The following is a 27,497-nucleotide window of genomic DNA, read 5'->3' on the forward strand; positions in this document are numbered from 1 at the left end:
ATGACTTCGTCTACAATCGTCTCGCCATTGTTTTTCTTTTTGCTGAGCGTGCTGCCAGTTCTAGGACGTTACATATCCCCCATGGACCGGATTTTGTCGCAGAAGGTAAGTGGGTCCTATGATTATTCTATCCATATTATCCCCTTTTTATTGCGGGTATTCTTATAAATCATGACGGTATACTACAGTTCTACAATAACAGCAAATCAAAAGCATGGCGGGTCACAGAGATATCTAAGAAGTTGGCTTCAGAGTGTCCTATTTTCGACAATATTCATATAAGCGATTATGGGCTGCTTATTTCATGTTAATCGACAAGAAAAGTATAAGTGATAACGATTTGAAACTACGTAAAACGGTATCAACGGTTTAAAGGTCAATATCCATCCCCCCCCCCTCAAAAAAAAAAAAAAAAAGAAACATCGATTTCAAGTTGATATTTCAGGCTCTGTAATGTTGATTTTTAGACATCGAAATCGAACGGTGTGATACTGGGTATTGCTAGGTATATTTCTTCTTTCTTTTTTTGCAGTGAAATTACGATACAGCGGTAACAAAAATGCGTTAGCCTCTTTCAGATATGTATGCAATACACAATGAAAACAAATTAGATTTTGTATTAATTTTACGAGTATATGACTTTGAATAAGCTTAGGTGTATATTTGGGTTCAAGGTACAAGATGTAGGCCTACTAGATGTAGCCGGCATTGAGACTTTTTTTTTTTCGAAAGGCAGTCAGATGTGAGACCTTGATGTAATTATATTCGTATCTACTTATCAAAGGAGGACCAGTCTATTTTTCTTTCCAGGAAATTTGAGATATATCTGCAACTCGTTCAATGCACTATGGATGTGGTTTTGTTGTGACATGTTCTTTTTTCGGTTTACCAAGCTAACCACCCCGCTCTCCTCCCCGCTGGAAGCCCAGCAGAATTTGAGCCAAATTGGTAGTGATGACATGGATGGGGTCCGAACGTATAGTAACAGTGTATATTAACTTTTTTTTTCTGTCATTTTTTAGATAATGAAATGAACTGATTGTATGTCATCGCCACGAACTACTCACAAACCGCTGGTATGCATTTATTCTACAGGAAAGGGATAAATTTCAGATACGCTACATGCGTTATTGTGTGTGTGTAACTAACCCTGTATACATTCATATTTTTAATACAGAGCTCGACACTAACTTTTTTACTCTGCTCTGGTGGCCCGTTCCGACCACTAAAATCTTTAGATCTGAAATTTTGATTGCCCGAAAAAGAAATGTATCGGCCTGAAATAAAAGGAAACGTAATATTCCATTTTGTATCTAAGTTGCCATATCGGGCCACCAAGCGATGACCTTTTTGGAAATTTGGTGGTCCGACATCAATCTTTAGTAGCTCCTGCCTTCGGACCACCGGGCCACCGCTAAAGTCGAGCCCTGATAATATGTTTATGACGTAATATATATATATATATATATATATATATATATATATGATATACATGAACTTGTTTCCTCGTGTTCTCAGCGGCAGGCATGATTTCAAACTGTGTCATTGATACGATGAGTGTGTCGAGGTTTGTCTACCAGATAATTCTAAAATTGTATCTCGGTATGACATACAAATTGTCACCGCGAATCCCGGACGGACCTGTCCGACTCACACCCCTTGCTGTTACCGCGACGAGTAATTTGCATGCGCCATGCCGCTACATACACATTTATGGACAGAGGTTAGCAGTAATAGGCAGGTCAATTATTGCTGTCGTATAGGCCTACAGTTCGTTTCCGATGATAATAGTTGAATAACTCACTTTCATAAAACTCAGTGCACGTGCAGAACAATTCTCGTTGAATTTTAAAACATTACCGTTTTTCCCACGCGTCGAATGACATTCCCTCATTAAAAAAAAAAAAAGAAAAAATGATTTGGCAGAATAACATCGACAAAAAATAGCGAATTCTTCAAAACCAAACTGAATTGCTGCTGACGTATTACAGAATGTAATCTCGGTACACAGCAATTGTCGAAAAATCATGAATGTATTTCATATCGTCAAAAAAAAAAAAAAAAGTTTTGTGATATTTTGTAAATGTAACTGTAGTCCCATCTGATTTTTCTACGTTGTAAAATATTCCGTGAAAATCAGAGGTTCCATTTTCATAAGACAAGATAATAACTGCATTTAATTCAAATCAATGATTCTTGCTGTTTTATGGCAATTGATTGACCAAAATGGCCTTCGTTGATGTAAATACACAGCGATTATCGATTGCCACAAAAGACCCATTGCGGTGTAAACATTCTCAGGCCCATGCATGGTGTTACAGTGCGTTTCGCATGATGGCATGCTAGTCGTTGAGAAAGTTGGAATGATTACAAGGGGGGGGGGGGGGGTAACAAATCGAAGGAATGTGTACTTTTCGTAACAATGACATTTTGTGGAATTCCCTCTATATTTTTATGTATGGTTTTTCTACGGTGACCTCGCGAATTGTTATCTTCTCATCCAGTGGACGATGGCAGTACACCGCAACTATAGAAATTTATAACTTATGAAGGGATTGCCCGAATTTCCTCAAACTTCACTGATGTGTTCTGCTGGTATTTCTGCATTCACTAATTCTACATACATTTGGGTTTAATTCCCTTTGAACTATAACCTTTCCACATCAGGCTAAGTATTTTCTGTACATGTATGTGCGTTGTGTGTGTATGTGTGTACTCAAATGCACCTTCTTATACGCCGTTTCCGTCTTTGAGCTATGTTTGCGTGAAGAGTATAGTAAGCATACAAGTCAGTGGTCGTGATTGTAATTGCCTTTTTTTTTTCTCCACCACAACTACTATGCTGGATCGATAGGATCAAAACAAAATTTCATTCTGCACGACGCACATGTCTGTGCGCAGGTACACAAATAAATACGGCCCGTGCAATGTTGACACGTGACTTGACTTTCAAAACATGAACAAGCAATTACTTGGAAGTACAACAACTGGGAAAATGACCAAAGAATGGCCTACTGTATAATTATATTTATACTGCTCTACAACAGCCACAACGGAAATTCGTATGGTGATGCTGCGGTGTATAATGTGGGAATATCAATGCGCTGGTTAGATACACTGTAAGAATGCGAGAACGCGACAGCTATTGTCTTCTCCCCAGCGCGCGTCGTATCTGTGGTTGAATGATTGACAGCTATTGAAATCACACTGCATACCTCTGTTGCTCGATTCCCCTTTCCTATTCTACCGAGCGCACGTCCGATTGTTATCAAAGTTTGCTTGCTGGGCATTAATACTTTGCCCAATGCAGAACTCATCTTTTCTTTCACCCAGACAAAATATGTGAGCTGCTGTTCTTTAATCTTCACCTTTCAAGATGTAATCACCGGTAGTGCCTTCCTGAAAGCGATTCTAACATGTATTCTTTTATTTCTATGTTTAAGAAAGTGCTGCGAACATAGGAACTGATATAGAAAATAATCGCATTTACACATGTTTTATTTTACTTCAGAGTTATTTGTGGCCTGCTTCTAAAATTTCATTAAAAAGAATCATAACGTGTGAATAATATACGCATAAACAAAATAAATGAAAAGAAGGTGTAATGCCGCATTTGCTATATTTGCTTTAAAATGTCTGCTCACGTCTAGTGAAAGGACTGACCAAAAATCCACTCGCCGTAATCACAGGCGCCCTGCCCGGTGATACATCATCGCAAAAATAAAAATGACGGCTGGATAATAACCTTGACTCGGTGGCTGCACTTGGCGTTATCATTAGACTCCTTTCAGGCCGCACACGATTTTTTTTTTCATAAAAAAAACCCTAAACATATATTATTTGTTATTGTCGCAGAGCTTGAGAAGTATGTAAACAACATAGAGAGGGGCGTAAAACGCATTAAGGCATAAAGACGTACCTAGGTAAATCATCATCCATGCTATGTGAAAAGCAGAACTATTGACTATGGCGTTCGTCTTTTCGGTTCAGTTCATGTGGTTTCTTTTTCTTGGTTGTCACACATCGACAAGTAATAACTGTAGATTCTGTCCCCAAATATTATTGTATATGCCGTGAATGTTGGATTGTAACTGTGATATAGGCCTATATAACCCAACAGGTATATGAAATGTGGTAACCGATCAGCCATTCGCCGGAATAGCGTTAAAATTTCTTATTGTTTGTTTTTGTTATTATTATTGTTATTATTACTATTATTATTATCATCATCATTATTATCATTATTGTTGTTTTATTGCTGTTGTTATTAGTAGGCCCTATAGTATAGTAGTAACAGCAGCAGTTGTAGAAATAGTAGTTAAAATAATATTACAGCTGTAGAATCATCATCATTATCATTTGTATTGTTGTTATCATTATCATTACTTTCATTTATATCATATAATGCATTAATCAAATCGGCCGTTTGATATCCGACTTGAATTTTCGGTAAGGAGATACTAACTTAGGCCTATGTGTCTGTGAAGTTTAGGTATTCCCTGATCAGAGTGAATGACATTTTTACGTCAGGACTACGAAGGCAAAATTATAGCGTGTTTCGGTGCACAAATGTATCACTTCCGCAAGAACTATACAATGACAACGCAAAAGTAAAATAAAAAATGATAACTGAACGCCCGAAGGTAGACTACCCCCAAGTTAGCAATCTGCGGATGAGAATTTCGTAATAGATCGGCCAGCCGTGATTGAAATTCGGGGTATACGATAGATCGTGATTGAACGCGGTGCTAAATATCCATTCATAAATCCCACAAACAATCACCCTTTTTTTATAATCTCTACATCCATTTTACGTGCGTCACTATGGCTAAGTATTCGGGGTTGAGGCCAATGCAAGACCGAAGATACTAGTATAATGTGAAAACAAAACACAAATGACCGACAACGCGGCCACGAATTATTAAACCCTGATATGCTGACCATGCAAGGCGGCCATCCTGTGCTAAAAATTATCGGGATATAGTGTTACACTGTATGCAATGGTTTGCACATAAAACATATTTGCTGTAGCTCTCCGTCTCTCTCTCTCTTTTACATACTTTGGAGAAATTTGAAGTTGTTGTCGTACTCAGATCTATCTGACGTCCTTCCTGTTAAAGGGATGATGTAGTATCACTATCAGTGGAGATGAGGATTGGGCTTTTAACTTTTTGCGAGATACCAAAAAACCACTTATAAAATAGTAACGAGCATACCATTCTAAGAGAAATTCAAAATTTATTTGATGAAAATCGGTGTTAAAATGGCTGAGATATTGAAAACCGAAGTAAAACAAAGTGGTCCTAATAAAAGGTGGTACCCACCTGCTTTGTTTCCGGATATCTCAGCCATTTCAAAACCAATTTTCATCGAATAAACATTGAATTCCTCTTGAATTTACATGCTCTTTCATATTTCATAAGATGTTTCTTATTATCTCACCGAAAAAGTAAGAAACTCGAAGCAATGTTTCAACCAAAACTATATCATTCCTTTAAAGTGGACACATTTATATCACAAAGATAATGTCCTTCTATTACCTATCACAGCTTGTTGAACATAGTAAACGATACAGAGCGAATGGCTCGACCTATTATTGGTATAGGTGATGGTAGGTTCACACAGGCATAACTTATGGGATTACAACTTCACGGTATCTTTATCTTTACCCTTCAACGCGGGTCGCAATACAACTCTATTTTCGATATATTTTTATATGCAGAATCTACAATAGGGAGAATTCAACGCGCATTCTACTGCGATCATTCCGCACTATGCACTTTTCTGAACGATTTGGCGTAACGATTACCTCGTTGACTGTATTATAGTCAGTTGTCTTATTCGACCTGGTATAATTCAAAGGTAGGAAATGTTTCCATTAAAAAAGATGATAATAATAATATAAGGCAGGCTTGTTTCACCTGTGGGCATAATGCAATTATCATGTGCTTAACATTTTTTGATCTTGCGTGGAGACTATTTACCCAAACTATGCATAGTATACCAGGGAAGTGGGAAAAGATGTACTGTGATTATTATGCTAATATATCATAGGAATAACCAAAAGTGTAAATATTCAATATGAATGACAGACGCCATTCTAAGAACGACTGCCACAGCAAGAGCAGACAAAGAATAAACAAACAACAGCAGTATGAACGCAATGTCGAACTTTTTTTACTCGAATGTAGGCCTGCATTCTTTCTTGTTTGTTGGTTTTGTGCAAAGGGGCTTTTGGTAGTCTCTCCAAAGACTGTTGATTTTATTGAATTTTGTTTAGCGCGACCTGTCCATGTGGAGCAGGTCGCAGCTTGGAGCTTGGGAGTAAGACTAACTAGTTCTTGTTTACTACCGGGAGAACAGAAACCAAAACAAAATCAAACAAAACATGTAAAACAATAGAATACGCGAAAATTGCCCCACCTCCTCCCAAAATCATCGTAAAACAAAGCAAAGAAAGCATAACAAAACAAAACAGCATCACACACACACACACACACACACACACACACACACACACACACACAACATGACGAGATTGGAGAGCCCTAAGGGTCAAGGAAGTAATATTGTAAGTCTGTGAGATGTCAAGGTGGTCACATGACCCCGATACGTTACCTCACCACGTGACATTGAACTTTCGCATGATGGTGTGCTCTCGCGCGACGATACCCCGCAGACTTCCCGCTGATCTGTGTGAAATTTCAGATCTACAGGTACATAATGGGTGCATGCGATACCGTACTTTTTTATTATTATTGCAGTTTTTGCCATGCCCCTCAAAATATTGCAACGTCGTAAAAAAACTTAAATTTTGAAAAGTACTGTCATCCATAAAAATCAAGAGCTTTGAAGTTCGTAACCACCTTAATCACTATATAAGTCATGCAGTAACTGCTTTTCATGCAGAAATAAGTAAAATCTACAATACTTTCATGTATGTGTGTATGCTTGTATAACATGACATCAATGTATTACACGAGGTCATGTCGTCAATGAAACGTATACATCCGTCCCTCCCTCCCCCTCCAAAATATTCGCCAAATCCTTGTCACATCCCAGTTCTGCACGGCTTTTTCTCGTCATCATTCACGAATATAATCCTTCCGTCACGACCAAAAATTTTCTCCCGGATTTCTAAACGGTAGCTGTATATCACCGGATCGGTGCGATCACTCACGGAAGACTTCCCCGCCGATCATTCGACCGAAGATGAGCCATGCAATGACACTTTCACTGAATGTCGGACGCACACCTGTGCAACAGGTGGTGCATGAATCTGATTGTCGACAAGCGCACAACCTGTTCATAGATGATCTAATTTGATTTTAAGGCCCATCCCTTCACGTAAAAAAAAAAAAAAAAAGTAGCTGAAGCACTTATTACAGTATAAAGAGAGCCACGCATCGCAAACTATAATACTGAAACAAAGCTACAAAACGGGTAACAAAAAGCGTTGGACCAATATTACGCTATGAAGAGTCCGAAATATTTCACGATTTCCAGAAGGCGTTGCATTCATTGTTTCGACGTCAATATTCAACGCAAATTAACATTAAAAAATGCTGTCTTTTTTATTTCGTCTGACTGTATAAAAACTTCTCTCTGGGTAAGGATATCAATATTTACGGATTAAATATTTCGATATAGAATTTCTAGGAAGGCAATATTGTGTAATAACATGTCTGCATAGCAGTCTGAAGAAAAGAAGAAGAGAAATAAATCTAAGAATGGTTAATAAGGGCGATGATTTGCTTCTTTGACGATATTTGATAATCACAGACACTTTTTCCTTAAGGATCATAAAGTTTAATAGTTCAGGACCACAGAGATTTGTCACCCTGATGAGGCAAGAAAGGCATAGGGATCAAGTGATTATACAGTTTCTTGGTCACCTGTTCATTCATTATAGCAACAACAAACAATTTTTTAGAGTGTACGAAATCGATGCTGCCTAAGCTTTTCTTGATGCCGAAAGCCAGTTTCGAGGTTTTCGGCTTATGTAAAGAAGTAAAAAAAAAAAAGTACATAAGAATATATGAGAATACTCAGATATTATATATATGTATGCATGTGCGTGTGTGTGTGTGTGTGTGTGTGTGTACTTCAGTGTGCCATTTTAGGTTTTCGTCACACACACACATTCACGATATTTTCTTATCAACTATTACATTTAATATAGATAATGGATATATAGATATTATAGAAAGAGATAGAGATAGATAGATAGATAGATATTATAGAAAGAGATAGAGATAGATAGATAGATATAGATATTATAGAAAGAGATAGATAGATAGATAGATATAGATATTATAGAAAGAGAGAGATAGATGGACACTAGACAGACAGAGAGACACACTTTGGCTGCTCGCACGATCGATGACTTTTTTTTTTCAAGTTTCCCATGTTGCAGTCATTTTAGAGATGTGAGGTGTATAGCCAGTCCCTTGCTACATCCGCCATGTTTCAATTAATAATGACAACGTGTTTAGGAATTATTGTTGAAAACGCAGTACAACAACAAAGATGCGAACAAAAATTTTCATTGGTGCAAGTAACTTCTGTTCCATAATGGTCATCCTAAATGATCATTTGTCTTCTAGTCTCTGTCGGATTATGATTACACTAAATTATCATATCATTAAATACAGAAAACAGAAAGAAAAAAAAGTTTAGGAGTAAGAGTAAAATGGAGAGTATGAGAGCGAGCTGGTTAGAGAAAAACAAAAAAGTAATGCAGCGACTTATGGTGCTATCTTCACAAGAAACACAACAAGGATGATGAGAGTGGAAATCTTGGAAAAATTAAGAGTGTGGTACATCCTGCTCGACAGTGAGACCAGCAATCTAATTTCCTCTAGAATCTCGGCTATCTAGCCCCGTGGATCGCGCCAGCCAGCGACAGCCAAACACCGCGTCAGTCTAGTCCACCAATTTCATTACACCCTCTCCCGAAAAAAAAAAAAAACCTATACATGTATGGATTGTGATGAATGCGTTCACCTAATTGATGACAACATCTCCGCCATCTCTTTTCGAAAAATGATTTCGACAAATCTGACCGCATTTTTTGTCCCTGAAAACGTTCCAAAAAGAGCGTAACATCATCGAAACGATGGAGGAGGACTCCCCGGTATGAGATGGGAAGTCGAGAGCTCAGTCGGGGGGTAGGAGGATGACATCACCTTGCGCAGTGAGGCGTTCCTGTGAGATCGTTGGAAACTCGTGCCAATGCCCTAGAGACTATTGACCTTTTCTCAGACACTGCTCCAAAATTCGATGAAGCAATTTCGAGTAGGGGTGTTGTTTTTTTCTTTGTCATTTCGAATTTTGTCCTTTTTTTTTAAAGATACTTTTTAACTATTCTTATTTTTGTGACCATGAGTCTTAATTTTGCAGAATCTCAATTTCACATCCCTAAATGGTTTCACATCCCTAAATGAGAAACTTTAATCATCAATCTTTATCAAGCAACTCCATATTATGTACATTTCACGTAATGATGATGATGATCATGGTAATGATAATAAATCCAGACATAATATATGTTCCTCTAAGTTCGGGTTTACATAATTATATCAATTATGCCGGACTGTGTTTGCTGTGACATCGGCAGCTAATTTCATTTCCGCTCAAGCCCCCCCCCCCTTTTTTTTTTTTAAACCAAGAAACTTCGGCAGTGATGGGAAGTTAAAATCTCTATAACTGCAAAGAAGGGGATGTCCCATTTAACGGGTCATTGTTTTAATTTCAAGAGTGAATCCTCTCGTGAAAATTAGATTTTTGTCGATTTCGCGACCTCCAGGATCAGACCGCGTCACTCTGACGTCAAACAAGTGGCCAGGGGAAAGACAACCCAAAAAAAAAAAAAACAAACAAACAAACAAAAAAAAAGCAAACATGAAAAAGAGGAGCGCGCAACGTCGCTATAGGCCCTGTGGTTTGGTTACTTGCCGGATGTGAGTAGACCGTACTGGAAGCGGTTCAGCTCTCGTTGTGCATCGTTCTCCTGTCCTGATGGAGCAGTGCAGCTGGCATCATACCTTGTTTTAGCGGGATTTCGCAATAACGGATACTTTACAACATACATCCCAAATCACAAATTCTCTCATCTTTCAAGGTTCTTCCGCCGGAGATGGGGGGGGGGGGGGGGGGGGGTGAGGGGAGGGCGGGGTAATATACGTTCCATTGTACCTGTCTGAAACTTTAAGAACGTCCTAAGCATCCATGAAAACAGAAACAACAACAGTCACCAATGAGGGCTTATCGCGCTGCATCGATTAAGTCATTATAGCCGTCACCGTTTGTCGGAATTGGGTGTCAAGTTTACATGTAAATACAATGGGTTTTCTGCCAATTTCTTGATTGAATCTCGTCCAATTATGTAGGTATCTTTTTTTTCTCTTTAACAAAGTGCTTCGATAATGAACGTTTGGCACGACCTTATGGTTGAAGAAGAAAAAAAAACCCCTGAATAATCACCATTAAAGGAAATACAATCGACATGATATAGAACAGTCGCCAACAACAACAGCTTAGACTGCAAAGCTCACCTGCAGTGATCGATTACTTTGTAATACCGAATTAGGATTGAGGTTGCAAGCGATGCACGTACAAATGACTTTACCTTGGGCATCACACACACGCATACACACATACATACATGCATACACTTAAAAATGCACACATCATTCCAATAGGATCACATGATCTCTTACGTCACTTTTTTTCTTGATGCACGTCTTATACGCGAAATAACGCCACCAACATGTACTTACCAATAGTGTGTCATCAATGGAGTTAGATAACAGTTTATTAGGTATCTTTTAATTTCTATGACAATGCCAATAGATAAAAATCATGATGATAACGTTGAAAATAATGATAAAAAGCTGAGGATGAGGAAAGGAGAGAGATAAAGGGATGACATCTGCAGCAATACGTTTCACATGATAGACTCTTGTGTCTTCATTGCGACAGATTGTTCTGGTCGAGCTCCCCCCCCCCCCTCCCCCGCCCCAATCCTCATCACTCTGCAGCAATTGTATGATAATTACTATCCATCTCTCTCGAAGCGAGGGTCCCAAAAACGAACCACACCATATTTCCAGACAGAATTGATATGTACATGGAAAGGTTTTCTCATTTAGTGTTATATTTGTACGGCAAGAGTCACCCCGTTGTATTGAGGTTTTTATTTAATTTCACTGCTTCGACACCCATCCTTCATTCGGGATTTCAGGAGGATTGGTCATGAACGCTGTGGTTAGAATGTCGTGTCTGATTAATGAACTCAAGTATACTAGATAGATGAAACACTCTCAATCCACGACTACCGCGAGATGTCGACATCGAAAGGATGGAGCGATGTAAAGAGTGAAAATAACACACAGTTTGTGTGTTTGTGTGTGTGTGTGTGTGTGTGTGTGTGCGTGCGTGTGTGTGTGTGTGTATATAAGACATAGAGAGGGGGAGAGAGAGAAAAGGGAGGGAGAGCGTACTCGAGTATTCCAATATACACGCCATGAGATTTTGATTCGATGAGTCAACTGGCTACGGTGATGAAATGCTCATCGGGTCAATGACCGTTGCGCGATCTGTTAACACTGTTTATGATTTTTTTTTCCACATTTGCTTTGTTTTTGATTTATCTCTTGAGTTCGACTAAAATCCATTTACTCTGACATAGTCTGTTTGTTTGTTTGTTTGCTTTTATTTCTGCATTCAATCAGATGCAATTTGAATACAAACTTCAAAAAGTACAAAGAACAAAAGAATAACAGGTGCAGTGAAATAAATCGATAACAGTAAATAGATACACATAGGTGATTGCATTGAGCAATGTAGATACACAGAAACATAAAATAAGATATACAGTATTTTTTTCAGTAAACAACAGAGATCAATGAATGCAGGAGACCACCATCATAAGCGATTAAGCTTGAAATGGATGGAGGCCTCATCGCAGAAATGCAGAAACATACGGAAAATGATAAAAGAGATAATAGATGTTTTGTGTTTACATTATTTCATGTCGGAATGCTGCTGTATGTTTAAAATGAAGTTATTTATTAAGCAAAAATGTATGACTCTATAAACGCACATAACGTTTTATTTTTCAATTTCATGTATCGAAGATGTACATCTTGGCTCGCAGTAGAGAACCAGAATGAAAGAGTTAATAATATTATAGTTATCACGCTCACACTATGCAGATACACACGCATTGCTGTCATGGAAAATTACTTCAGTTTTTGTAACATGCCTGTTGGCTGCTTTTTTTTTCTTTTTTTTTTGCGTGTACGACAAGGTTAATAAACGGTTTGACTGAGAAAAGCGGAATTACAGTCAAGTCGCTGTGAACTTTGTTTTTAGCATTTCGAAATTGATGAAACGTGACGATTCACTTAGTGTGCGTTTTGTCTTTACATTTATCTCCAGGATGTCGACTTCAGTTTTCCCCCTCTCGTTGCCACTATGGACTTCGAAGACGGAGAAGACATTACATCAGATGACATGCCTTCGACGTCGGCCTCGAGATTCATATCGCTGCTGGAAGACCTCGTCAACAAGAGAGCCGTAGACGTCGAGTCGTCGCAGCTTCCGTCGTCGTCGCTCTCCTCCAGCTATTCGTGGTCGTCACTGGGGAGCTCCGGCGATGCTGTGCCTTCCGTTCGGCGAGCGCTTTCCGGCAGGTCGGGCACCGCTGCCGTCGGAACCGCCGCCGTCTCATCGGACGACGCGCTTGTGCTCAACCGTGCACGCGCGGCACGGACGCGCACACATGTCCGCCGTCCGTGGCGGCAGAACGAAATGGACTGCGACGGCGTTGGGATCGATATGCCAGCACCCTTTACGTCCAAATACGTGGCGTACACGAACGCAAGTGAGTTTGAGTGCATGACAAAACAACACTACACTATCGTGCAGTATTGTCTAATTATCATTCCCTCAAACAGCCTTGTCTACTTACAGCCATATTCCTCCCGTCCCTTATGCTTTCCATTTTTTTTTTACCCGTTTGTTTTGTTCTATCATCTACATCAAATTTGCCATCTTGCCTGGTGATTGAGTTAACGGCTCGCTTTGCTGCCAACAAAGTAAGCAAAAAAGATTTCACTGTTGACCGCAAAGGAAGTCACAGACGTAATCAAATGAGGATTGCAACGTAATGCCGATCGGGTCTCATTTCAGATGGACCACAAAGAATTATGGATGCACAGAACACAGAATACATAAACCTACCACATTCTCCACTTTTGTCATGTGTAATTGGCCAACCAAAGTTGGCCCTGTTCCACTACCTGTTCAGCCCATTTTATCCGCAGGCGTTTATTGTCAGTATTTTGTTTAATGTCACGTTGATCATGCAGCACTCAGTCAAAAGGCTGGTGTATACAATGGTTCAAAAGTAGTATGCGGTTTGATATATCAATCAAATGCGGTGTATGTCAACGAAGAACATTTTCAAACGCACACTCTTGACTGAAATATTCCGAGAAATTTGCCATAAAAGTTTGTTGACATCCATTGCATCAGAACTTAGCCTCCTGTTTTATACCCTGATATTATCCCTTTTTCCTTTCAGTTATTTTTTATCGTATTATTTGTCTAATTATCATTTTCTTACAGTGGCTACATATTTTTCCATTATCAAACTCTCCTTTCCTACGTCGGTTACCTCTCTGATCGGTTGTTGCATAGTTTACTTACTTTTTTTTTGTGTTGCGTTGTCTATTTTGTTAGTTCTGTTTATTTGCCCCTTCTCTTCCGGTTCTCTTTTCAATACCGGAACATCGACGTTATGTGCCTTTATATCTTTCTCGAGAGAAATTTCTACAAAAGAAAAATATTCTTCACATACTTGCTAAAGGAATTTACCGCACTTCCGCAATTTAGCCACTCATCGCATCGTCGTGTATAGAATATCCATTGTAGCTCCATGGTTGATTCCAAAACTTCGATTGTGCGGATATTGCAGTAGCAAGTTATTCGGAGCTCTTTTCACATAGAGCTCAATATTGTGATTTGGATTCCCTCCTCACCCCCCCCCCCCCCTTCATCACGAAACTATGAATACCCCATAATACACGATATACACACGTAATTATCCGGTGTATATGCATGGTTTGTTTTTTACACCGGCCACAGTTCCTCTTTTTCGCAGAAAGTACAAAGTTCGCACAAGTCATGTCGTAGGACCTACGTTTCACTGATTTTATTAAGGGCAAAAAAGGGACATAAATCTTCCCATCTGTAGTTCATGGTTAATGATACGTAGTTCAGTAGATGAATAAGGGAATAAAGGTAGATATTTCTGCAGTGCACAAACGTTTTGCATGTGCAAGCAACACACTTAGAAAACAAACTAATAGAAAGTTAACCAGTGTTATCAAAATAGAGTGAAGGGAAAACCCATACCATTAAGTTCCTGACAAGCTAGTGAAATCGAGTTGCAGTTTATATGACTGAACTCGGGTCTATTTGATATAGCCTTTGGCAACCCTACAACTCCCTTTCGAAAATGCCCATTCCCCCTTCCACCCTCCCCGTCCCCTCATCCTAAAACCACTTTGTAGGTTTACGTTGTCCTCAGAGGGAACCAATCGTTATGTTCAGCGTGAAGAAGAGTTACTTGTAGTCTATACGCGATGAACTTGTCGTGTGATGAGATTAATTCAACAAGATCATTTAACAATCGGGTACTACAATCTCAAATATTCTGCTGATATGCTGTTATTTCGCACAAGCATACTCCTCGCTGCAACGCATCAGCGAAGCGTGCATGGTAATTTTTCAGTTCGTAAAAAGTTCAGAAGTCTTTCTTTCCCAGCCAGCTCTGAAAATAGAATGAATGAAAGAGTACAAACATGTTTACAATCAAGTTCGACTCTTTGCAGCCGCTGCAAGAGAAGAGAAAATACGGTACAAGGCTACAAGCAACCTCCTTATCCGAGCTTCAGAAATTGCGTGGGAGGTGGCGATTCTAACAATATCATTGCGTTCCCATAGAAAATGTCCTTGATATTGTGTTCCCTGTCGCCCCCAAAATTAGACGTTCATATTATCTCCACTTCACCTCCCCCCCCCCCTCACAAAAACGAAAAGGAAATCAAACGCACATACACACAATACACAGCATGTCATTTATTTTGACGTGTTCGATAAGGGATGAATACATTTTTCAATTGTTTCCACACTGTACATGATTTAGTGTCATTTTTTAACAACGTATTGACATGAGCTGGATCTATGCACTTTGTCATGTCATGGCAACAAAAATAATTAATGATCATAACGATGGAAAACAGTGTTCCACTTAAAAGCTAAGCTTGTAAGACGTGGAACACTGGAATAAAACAACGACAGCACCAATTTGTTATACCAATAAAACATATTATTCATATTAAATTCTTCTATATACTATTGTACATTTACTCATTGATACATGATGCTTGATACTATAAACAATGCTTACTATGATTTTAGAATGCAAACATAAAAACTATATAACATATCACATTAATGGCACAGGTCTATTTGAATACCAGACTGTTGTGGACTCTAATACAAGTCATTTCTTGGATTCAGCTCCGAACTTTGAAATTACGATTTGCAGCAACAAATATCATGTGAAGAACGTTCTGTTGAAAACATCACAGTCCGCGATTAACTCCTCCAGAATGACATTTTCGAACTAAATAGCGCTTTTAAGGTTCTTAATTGTCCTTTCAATTGATTTGACGAGTATATATCATTGAATGTATGAAATGAAAGCTCTAAAGGAGGATCTATTGTTGGAATCAAGTATCATGTTCAGACTTCAAGACTTTTGGTTTTATTCAAATTGTACACGTGCCAAAGAATTAACACATGTCAAACTGACAGCTCAAAGTTCAAAAGAGGTAAACTCCTTCATTCAGCCTGTTCAGCAAAACACTTCCCATTATCAACAAATTCACATACAAAGTTACCCGTATATTGCAACACTTTAACTATGTCTGAAGTTCAAAAACATGTAATCTGTGGACAGCTTTTCTCATACTATCGAATCACTATTCTATTTTTTTTTTTTGGTGGTTACATAGAATCCAATCAGACCAATTTGAAATAAGATTGCTTTCATACAGAAAGTCTTTCATCAGAGCTATATCCCAGGGTAGCCCATTGTGCCGTGTTTACGATGAATCACCCTTGTTATAGTTGGTGGCGACTTCCACAACTCTAGGATTATGAAGGCGTCTCTTCAGTCACTCCTCATAACACTGAAGGGCCTCGCCATCATAAACTTTGGAGCCCTGTAAATGACCCTTGTAAAATAACACTCAAAGATGTCGTGTGATATGCTCGCTTCTGGGGAATTCCCCCTTCATTGTTTGGGTTCTTGATTATCGTCGTTAACATTTAGTCATTATATAGATTAGAATACTTCGCATAAACCGCTACATGCCGCGATTGCGAAACATTTGTCCCCAATCCTGTTTATCCTTCTCTCCTCAGATGACCCATTTATAGATCATTTTCTATACCAAGTTCTTTGGAACAAGTTTCACGTTGTTAGTCTTTGCATAAAAGGACTGAGCAAGAATTGTCCAACCATGAGTAAACAGCATTTCTTGAGCATCTTATTACCTCTGGAATCCAGCCCTTTTCATGTACACACGGTGGTATAATAATAATAATGATAAAACAACTTATATAGCGCATATAAGACCTGACAGAACTCTCAATGCGTTTTGCATCCAGGAAAATACATAGGATACAAAACAATATTAAACAGGAAGCATATAATTTTTTGAAAACCTACAAAACATGATTTGATTGGATGCATCATTGAAAAGATATGTTTTAAGCTGCTTCTTAAAGAGTATGGTGTTATTCTGACAAGCGAAGAGCACAGGGTAGATAGTTCCACCGGATTGGGTCACAGACGATCGTTTCATGCATCGGCGAGCACAACCTGCTTGAAATACATGTACGTGTATTATTTCAGAAGTTTTCCTTTTCACGTCAGTCATGCTCTGTTGAGACTGAGAGCATCTGACCTATTTTCTGCTCATGCGCAAAGTGATATCTCCTCACTGGGCCAATGGCATGCATATTAGATCAGCAAGATTTCCAAACACACGTGCTGTTGTGACTGAAATAGCGCTAGTAAGTAATGGCTCTAAAAGAACTCTGTTTGTGTCAACAAACAACAGTCCGACGCAATTATTTTGCCCGAAGTATGTACGAATGGGTTAACTTTACGCGTGAAGCACTGTAAAGCGTGACCATAATAGGGAGAAACCTCTTTGATATTCCTTGAGCGAAAGGTTGTAAGTATTGGTGTTGTATGGCAGAGCAAGAGTAGCCCGTTGGATTGTTGGGAACACCTGTGTATACGTCTGTGAGTTTCACATTTTCTTTTCTCAATGTCTTTTTTTTTGTGTATGTGTGTGCGTTGCGTTTTTTTTTTTTTTTTGCGTTTTTTTTTTTTCTCTTCAAAATATCAGCTTTAGAATGGCTGTTTTGTTTTGGGATTTAAGAACCAAAGACCATGGGCTATTTTTGCTGCATCAACAACTAGCTGCTCACAGAATTAATGTAACGTGATATCAAAAGGAAAAGATGCATGTTATCAATGTGAGGTTATTAAGGGAGTGAGGTGGGTCTAGGAACGTTGATGATAACGTTCATTCTGTTCACCGGGAAATTTTGCATGAAGTTGGCAAATGTAAACATGATTATTGATTACGATATTAACGAAATATTTGCAACAAAGCATGCGTGAGTGATAACAACCACTTTTTCCCAGCGCATAGCAAATACTCGACATACCCAAACTGTGAACAACAATAACGAAGCAACAGTGCTCTCAGCATGACGCGAACCACTGTCATATATACCTGCACTACAACCAGGGAGGTGGAACGCAACATTTTCTCACCTTCTCTGTTTTCCCCAACTTCAGAGGAATTGATTGACATGTGTGCCTATTTTGAAGCGTTATTCCGGGCTCAGAGAACAGACGTCACACAGGTCTAAAGACATAATAGGTGTCATGTGATTGCGGTTAACGTCCCTTGTTCGTTTTCAACGGGGGGAAAAAACAATTGCGCGGTATTCTCCGTTATATTTACTGGATACCACTATGATATGTTATGGAATGTGTTTGGTAGAGCCGTAGAGAGACTACGCCCATCATTCACCTCCTATACCCACTCCCCACCCCCACCCCCCCCCCCAAGTTACAGCGCTGTTATTGTTCGATCTGTCGTCCATATCACATTTGAACCCTTCCAATATTGTCTCCCAAATAGGGGTAATTGCGGGGTTTTTGATATTTTCATTTCGAATTCCGAAATTCTGAATGAGCTTTGTGGTGTCAGTCTTATCAATAATGATACAAAAATGACTGAAAGTCAAGTTCTTCAGCTTCCAAGATGGAGAGAACTGAAGGAGTTGTAGTTATTTACTAATGACATGACTTCTATGTGTCAATGTCAAAATCAACCAGGCATTACGGCCATTAATAATAATATTATAGTGATCGAGGGATGTCTGCGTTCGTTGAATGCAGAGCATGGCACCTTATCGTCGGAGCTTCCCTTATTCATCCGTAAAATTATTACATCCGATTGCAAAATGGTCTCGAAAAACAAAAACACAGTGTAGTCATCGTGGTCATGCTATAAGTCTGCTTTTCGAGCCGCGAATTGCTGTGACGCAAAAGAGAACATTCATTTTGTTTGATCGTTTGCCCAATGCATCAGTTACCAGCCAAGGAACTCAAGAGGAAAATAAGTCAAACTGCCTCTTGTCTTATTTCAAGTTGCTCTGCGATTGCGTAATTGCCATTGGTTACAGCGCTAATAAAGTTTCAAAAAAATTTAAGAAGAGATTAAAGGATATTATCATACACACGATGAAAGTGAATGAAATTGATGGAAGGATATAAGATTGATAGACAGAGAAGGTGGATGAAGACAGAAAAGATTAGAGGGGACACGTGCGTATGTCCGTGTGCTGTTTCTGTCAATCACACAGACCACCTACTTAAATTAATTTGTCTGACAAACACACCACGGAGTTATTCTGCTAAGTGGAAAATGACGTTAACATGAAATGACATGGCTGCTCTCACTCGTAACCGCTGCTATGTCAACTGACGTTTCGATCCGACTGGCAAACTCGGTGAGAAATCTTAAAAACAAACTTCGAGGCTGTTTAAGAGCTATTTTAAACACCGAAACAAAAAAGTTCGGTTTCCCTCCCTTCTTCTGCAGTATTCTGTGTTTATCAGTTTTTTATTCCGCAGTGGTTTCATACGTTCGTCATAAAACGGATTTGAGGAGATTATATGAACCCTTTTGACTACATCTTTAGCGTATCTGTGCCTTATCTATGCACGGTCACTTATAATCGTTTGGAAATCAAAGATAGTGTCATGTAACGATGAAAATGTGCGCATATACGTATTCGAGCTTGTGATATTTTGAATGACCTCATATTAATCAGATCATTTCATGACCTTTGTTGAAAAAAAAAAAAACTTATCCTTTTGTTCTATCACTATAATTAAGCTATGACGATTTTAGATCTTACGTTCTCGCACTATACCTTCTGCACGGTAAGAAGATTTCACAAGTTACAATCCACTGAAGCAATTTCGGTGCGGTCTACAGGCCTACTGTACCCCCCCCCCCCCCTATAGGAAGCTCTGACTGCGAATTTGAACATTTTCTCTGATTTTTTTTTCTCATTTTCTTTCCATATGTCAAATAAAGGCGACTCTCTCACAGCATGGAACATAATTCAAATCCTCCTGTACAAGCGAAGCAAACGATCACAACGAAGAGGGCATTGTGTTGGACGTAGACGTTCAGCGACACAGTTAACCCATGGGGATCGTTTGTAATGTTCTTATATTACGTGTATGTTTTGTGAAAGATATTACGTGTATATTTTGTGGAAGGAAATAAAAAAAAAAAAAAACTTGAATTTAACTGAAATTGAATGTCAAACACTATTTTCTCAAATGACATCCACAAATACTCGAGAATACGTTTTGTTTGTTTGTTTGTTTTTTTGGTTTGTTTTTTTTTTGTTTTTTTTTGTTTTTTTTTGGTTTTTAACGGATCACTAATGCCTATCATACAAGAACTTGATTGAATCATGCACCGCATAGTAACTATATCTGTTATTTGTGTTTTCATTTTCTCGTTTTCTTGCATAAAATCCTGCCAACGGAGATAGCAAGATAAACCTTATCAGTGTCGCGTGCCATTCATAGAATACGGATTGCCAGTCACCATGCATATGTCATCCAAAGACTACAGTATTTAAAGTGTTATCTTGATGTTCGCGAGATAAGTGACCCGGATATTCATCTTCGTACAGCATCAATTATACGTTTTGCCAGCTATCAGATGCAAACGTAATGTGAGAATAGTTGTCAAACTTCTTTTGTGTTTTTTTTTTCTTGCGCCGTCACTTCTTTTAGTTTCCATTGAAAGTATATATTTGTGGTTGATAAATGATTTTCAGATATGATGGAAAAATTGAAGATGTCATTGTTCCGGAGATAGCATTCTTAATAGGTCATCTGAAAGGCCGCGTGAACAATATATTTTTCATGGGGTGCTGTTCGTTATTCCGAAGGTTCGATATTCCGAAGGTTCGTTGATCCGAAGGTTCGTTAATCCGAAACACGCAAATTCCCTATACCTAGAGGTTCGTTAATCCGAAAATGAAAAAGGGTTCGTTAATCCGAACATTTGTGGCGTTATTCCGAAGGTTCGTTATTCCGAAGATGTGTTCATCCGAAAATGAAATTCGGAAAAACAAACCTTCGCAATAATGAATCTTCGGACTGAAGAGCCTTCGGAATAACGAACCTTCGGAATAACGAGCTGTAACCGTTTTCGTGTACACGTTGTGTTACCGTCCCATAAGTAATTGTGTGCGTGTGTTTACGTGTTAGGGCACGTCGAGGTTAATGTTTGTATTCGTTTCGTTGTGAAAGCGATAAAAAGCGAATAAAAAATATCATTAAATGTGTACGCAGAAGCTGCATGCATTTTTTTAATAACGAAAGAGAGAGAGAGAGAGAGAAGGAGGGAGAGAGAGAAGTAAATCGAATGCAACGCGGGTGATCGGTATAACATCTGACACAAAATACATTTTATAGAAAAAAAAGAGAACATCGCACTTTGAGCGTAATCCAAGTTGTCAATATCTAATATGTGGTAGTCCAATTTCGAACATGTACAAGACTTGATCCAGTTTACTATCGGTAGATTAGAAATGGCAGGTTCACATGGGTCGGAGACATCACTATTAATTCAATCTATTACAAAATCCTTTTTCTTCCTGATCTTTGGGGAAGGGGGGGGGGGGGGGGGGACGGATGAGGAACGGATAGGCTGAGATGTGTAGCTAAAGGGTCTGCAGTGTAACAGTGCACGGTATGACCTCTCTGTTTCGCCGAAACCAGCGTGTGGTATAGACGCGACCATGGCGACATGACAGGGATATAGTGGGGACGGACTAAGGGCGAGCGAACGAACCGCGCGTCACCTGTCAATCTCACGGACAATCTATGACAACATCGATTCTGTTCTCTCCTCCTCCTCCTCTCTCCTCCTCCTCCTCCTTTCCTCCTTGCATACGAACAAAGACACACACACACACACACACACACACACACACGCTATGCCATCATTCTATTAATGCGCCTTTCTTTCTTCCTGTGGTATCAGCAATATTACAATTCACTTATTATATTGTTACATTTATTTTCAAAATCCTTGCTATAATATAACCTGAGTCAATATAATCGCCATGATGCGTTTCGCCGATGTATTCCTTCTCCTCCACCCCTTATCCCCCCCCCCCCCCCCCCCATCGCCATTAGTTCAATCCATGTTAGGCATGACGAATCAACTTTACCAGCTCGGTCTGTCGCTGTCCATCAGTTCATAATGTTCCTCTCTTCCATTGTCTGATGTCTGATCATAACAAATCACAAACGTCTGGTCAAATTGACTTCTTTTTTTCTTGATGAGGTTGCCAGAACAGCTTCGGAATGCTGTATCAGTTAGACTTACTACCTAGTAATGGTGGCATGGCAGAATGATGATAACTATGCACCGTGATGGTGATGCTATACACTGTATTTACTAAAACGTGTATCACCATTGTACAAAATAGATGATTGATGTTACACGTTTATAGCTCATGTATACATTATAGCGGCGTATGTAGGAAATTATAACATTGAAACTGAATATTAATGGTAAAATCGACACCATGTCTATACGATATTCGAGATTCCCATATTTTTTTTTTTTTTTTTTTTTTTTAGATCAGGACAGGATAATGTTTTAATATCCTCGAAGACTGAATAACAATAAAATAAAATCTTGAACGATTATGATTTGAAATTTGGGATCTTGAATGGCGAAAGGCACATTATCAACATCCCTATCTGAAGCAATATTATTTTCTTTCTTTTTACGATGCCATAACTCCCAAAATAACAGTCTTGATCCTTGCATATGTACATCTATTAAAAAACAAAACAAAACAGAATGTGTGATTTTGGCGGCGTTGTTGTTGTTTTCGCTATGACCAGGCATGCACCACTGGCTCAGTAAGTTGACTCCAATGTTGTCGACACTTTTCTCTGACCATAGACTTCACATGCACGTGTCACAATATTGTGTAACATGTATTTTCTACTTTATTTTTTTTTCTCCCAAATGTGAAAGATGATACTCAGTGTTTAATCATGTCTTAAATTTATTTCCTCCCCCTCCTCCCCTCCGCTTCTGTTTCCTCCTAATTTCACAGGCTATGGTATTTGCGGAGTTCGACCCACTCCGCCAGGCCGCAACGTCCAGCGGATTGTGGTCGGCAGTGGCGCAGCGAACCGCTGGCCCTGGCAGGTTATGCTCGTCAACGCCACGACGGGCGAACCGTTCTGCGGAGCAACGCTGATCACCAACGAACACGTTCTGACGGCAGCCCATTGCTTTGATGGGTAAGTGCATGTTCATCCAAAAAAATGGCAACTACAACAAAATTATCATCAGCAGTAACAACAACAGTAACAACAACAGCGACATAACAAGATCAATAACAACAGCTATGCAACAACAAAGCAATGATAGTTTTGCAGGAAAAGGTTAGGGGATTGCTGCACCATCTGTACTTCTTTCGTGGCAAAAAAAAAAAAAAAAAAAGAAGAAAAAAAAAGTGATGAAGCAAATTTGGCCGATATTGAGGTGATGGCTTCATAAACATTATGCACACGGCGTTCTGTGACCCAATTACAGCTATCCCATGGAACGTTTTGTTTTTGTCTCACCAGAGATATGGATGGTTGATTTTTTATCAGTCAGCTATATCTAGTTGCAGAACTGCGATATGCGATGTCAGAGAGAAACCGGGTAGGTCGACCATGTCGAGACCAGTAGAATATCTTGAAATATTTTGAGGAGACGATTCTAAGTGAAGTAACTCATGATGCAGGTAGGCCTACTACTAGATGGGAAAGCAATTTTGAGACGTGCTATGAAATATCGTTTAAAACAAAAACAAAAACAAAAACTTCTGACATGATTAATTCGCCCTCCAGCCAACGCAACTCAACAAAATAAAAAATAAAAAAAATAACGTCGAGTTTTCTCCCTCGTCTTCCATCAAATTTGCATTAGTGAAACAAAATCAATGTTCATGCAAGGTTGATTTTGGAGTTTTGTTCTTCATGAACACAAGAGTATGGTAAAGTCAGTTAGAATTAAAAACAAAAGATAGTTTACAATAAAATACACTCACTGTAGTGTAAAGCAGATTTTATTATTCATGGTGTTTGCCTTTATGTACTTAGTAGTCGCAGCTGCTAAAGAATCGGGTGTTAAGTCGCCTGATAGGCGTTGATAATGATACTGATAATGGGCCTGCGTGTTATAGGTAGGATGAAATTTTCCCCTTGGCCAGAGTTCCAGAGTTGCTTGCACTGTAGTGATTTAATCGGGCTCTATTACATCAAGAAAAGTGCACAAGGTCACTGCACTCTGCTTCATAGGTCCGGCGATAACACGCACCTGGGGCACGCTCTATAATGTTACTTATGCAAATTGTCATTCATACAGTGTATACAAGGTTTACGTTGATTATACTTAAGATTCTCTTTTCGGTCCCACTCTGGAACCATGTCAATCGCATAAGCCTGTTACAAGCAGCTCTTGTGGACAAGTCGTAAATTAAAGACTGTCGCATTCATACGCCAAAAAAAAAAAAATAAATAAATAATGTCGCGACATTATCTGATTATGTGGAAGGGGACTTCGAACCTATTAGGAGAGGACACGTGTATAAACGGCAGTGAGTCAATAGGAAGTAATTTGCGCGATGCGGCTATCGATAGTGCTAGTGTCAACACTTGTTACGATGGATGGCGTGTAGAGTTACACGTCAAAGATATTGAGAAAAAAACAAACAAAGAGAGCAAAACCATATATATATATATATATATATTCATAACATCTCGAATCGATGCAGCTGGAATTGAGGAAATTTACGAAAACATCTCAACATGCGGCTGCGCGACATTACACCTACAAAAAAAAAAAAAAAAACCAAAACACACAATTAAGTATTGAAAGAAAAGACCCTTTTTCAAACTGGCTTTGTCTTAATGAAATCTTGAAATAAAAAAAAAAAAATCATCTTTTTTCCCCCAGTTGGAAAGTCTGTCAGTGTCCTTTCATAATGTTGCCAAGATTTTTCAAATGTTCCAGTTTGCATGCATTGCCTGACAACATACCATTTCAAACGACAGAATTTACCTTTAACCTCCTTCCTGTCATCACGGAGAATAGGGACATCCTGCCCACGAAACCACTGACTTTTACCGACTTGGCAACTTCACGAGATACGTAATTAATTTGCCTTATACACTTGACCTACAAGGAAGAAAACACATTGATGCTGCAGTGTACATCACTCACGGTGGCTGAGTGCCCTTTGCGTGAAAAACATACTACCCGATCGCTAAACGTCACAATGCCGTAGATTTTTACCTGTCATGTTGGCGATTATCATATACAGTAGCTTGTCGAGTGTATGAGCTCTTACGGCAGTACACAGAAATAATCATTTAAGTCATTGTCGTTTTAACAGGTGCAAGAGCGTAGTTGCCTAGCAGTTGTATGATATATCGATTAACTAGGAAGTCATTAGTTATTGTAACATGCAGACGTTACATTTCAACTCGAACAATGTCACAGTCCGCAAGGTATTTGATTCAGGCAAGACAATACAGAACGTTCCGAACATAAAATGCTCACCTGAAAAAGCTAACAACAACAACAACAACAACAACGGAAGACGAGTATTCACGTATTTGAAAAGAAAGATCATGAGTGTCAGTTGATGACATGGACTCTTAATTGTTAAAAGACACAAAGACAGCGCAAAAAAAGCAACTTTGAAACCCTAAGCATGTTAAATATTAAGAAAGGCTGCATAGGCCTATCTGGCGGTTGAGACAACATAAATGCACATAATGGATGTTAAAATAATTTTGACTGCAAACTCTGTGATGTAAAAATCCTCCCAAAGTGAGTATTGATTATATCACAAGACGATAATTGACTGTCTAGCGACTGTCAAACATTATACCTTTTTTCACGATATCAAACATGGTCTCGTTCCTCAAACTGCAGGAAGGACACCAGTGACATTACGGTGCGCATCGGGGAGCACGACCGCTCGTTTCCCGAGGGCAGCGAAATGGACTTCGACATCGAATGCCTGCACGTCCACCGCTGCTTCGAGCCCGACACCTACCGCTACGATATTGCGCTCATCAAGCTGGCGACCAGCGACGACCACCGTGTCGTGTTCAGCGACCACGTGCGGACGGCCTGTTTGCCGGAAGAAGGGGAATTCGAGGAGAGCGATACCTGCTACGTCACGGGATGGGGATACACAGGTAAAAAGGAGCAGTTGCCTTAATTGCCTCTGGGAATTTTAGAATTAAGTGCGAAAGCCTTTTTTCGTAGTTAGATTTAGCGCTTTCCTGGGTAAAACAAAAGACACAATGAAGACACTCGTATAGGGCATGTGTCAATCTACGACCTGTTGTGCTCCAGACAGACTTGGCATTTCAACCGCCATGGTATCTTTGTGGAGGAGCCTATCATATCATAATTAGCATTATCCACACATGATATGAATAATAATAACTTGATATGTAGGGCCTACAGCTAGAAAATAATTGGAAAATAGCAAAAGGTCAGAGATAACGAATCTCTCACTGTCAAAACGATGATTTGTATCATGAGAAAGTTGCGTAAATATTGAATAATTAAAAATCAAAAGGAAATGAAATGATGACTATCATTTTTATGATAAAAAGTACAAAATATGTGGCTTTTCAAAGGTAAATATTGCCATATAAGAGCACTCATTTGTTGTTCATACATTCCGTCATCTTGTCAATAACCTGCAAAATGACTTCATCACTTTGTATCCATTACAACAGATCAGCTTCGCTAACTTCCTACACAATGCACTGTAAACCCGTAAGGATGAAGAAGCAAGCGGAAACCATCAGTCAGACAAAATGTATTCTGTTTGTGTGTGTAGGGGGTTTACAAAATACTGAGATATTTGGAATTCATACTTTCATTTATGCTGTTCTCTAAACTCTGCAGGTTTCGTAGATTTCTTCTTGGGACGCCGTCCAAACGTTCTGCAGGAGGCGACGGTCCCACTCCTTAGCAACCGAGAATGCAAGGATGCATACGGCACGCGCGTCAAGCACAAGATGGTGTGCGCCGGTACGACCGAACCTGGAGAGCGAGCGGACACCTGCAAAGGAGACAGCGGGGGCCCGATGGTCTGCCAGTCGCGGAACGAGGGCCCGTTCAAGCTCTGGGGTATCACGTCGTGGGGGGACAACTTCTTCTGCAACCCAGACCCGTCCACTCGGGTGCCCGGCGTGTACACGCGAGTGGACAAGTACCTGAAGTGGATCCAGCGAAAGCTGAGGACAAAGAAATGCCCAACGTAGAAGGAACAGGCTGCCGTTGGCGGGAGCGCTGTATGTTGCTGTCTGTAATTAGCCGTTTCAGCCATTATTAGCTGTACCAGACATCGTGGATGCTGTTGCTACGGGTTACTAATTTATGAAGTCACGTGCTTCATGATCAGCTATGATGATAGATCAGCGCGAGACTTGTGAGAGAGGAGTGAAGTAATTTATTTGTTAATATTGTTGGTTTCGTGAGGCGCTGTAACGGTTATCACGTAGTCGTGTGAGTACCTATATATACCCCTATATCCCACAGTGGCAGAGGCTGGGCCTCTCATGAGCCTGTAGTTAATGTTGGGCTACGTTGGCTTGCCTTCAGGCTTGCCCGGGGACAGACTAGGTACAGTCCAGTTTGTGGACATTCAGTGACCTACTAGTGGCCATGACTAGACCAGGTCCTATTTTG

The 27,497-nt window shown here is 39.5% G+C and overlaps 1 protein-coding gene across 1 annotated transcript; it reads left to right on the forward strand.

The window, feature by feature from the left end:
- On the forward strand, positions 1-27,070 carry LOC140228876 (chymotrypsinogen A-like). The gene is made up of 5 exons (XM_072309145.1): positions 1-105; positions 12,445-12,889; positions 22,840-23,029; positions 25,719-25,987; positions 26,712-27,070. Exons 1-5 carry the CDS (start codon positions 1-3, stop codon positions 27,068-27,070), a joined length of 1,368 nt encoding a protein of 455 aa, XP_072165246.1.
- Positions 27,071-27,497: the final 427 nt, after the last annotated feature.

This window comes from Diadema setosum, chromosome 5, assembly GCF_964275005.1.
Source record: "Diadema setosum chromosome 5, eeDiaSeto1, whole genome shotgun sequence".
Classification (NCBI taxonomy): Eukaryota; Metazoa; Echinodermata; class Echinoidea; order Diadematoida; family Diadematidae; genus Diadema; species Diadema setosum.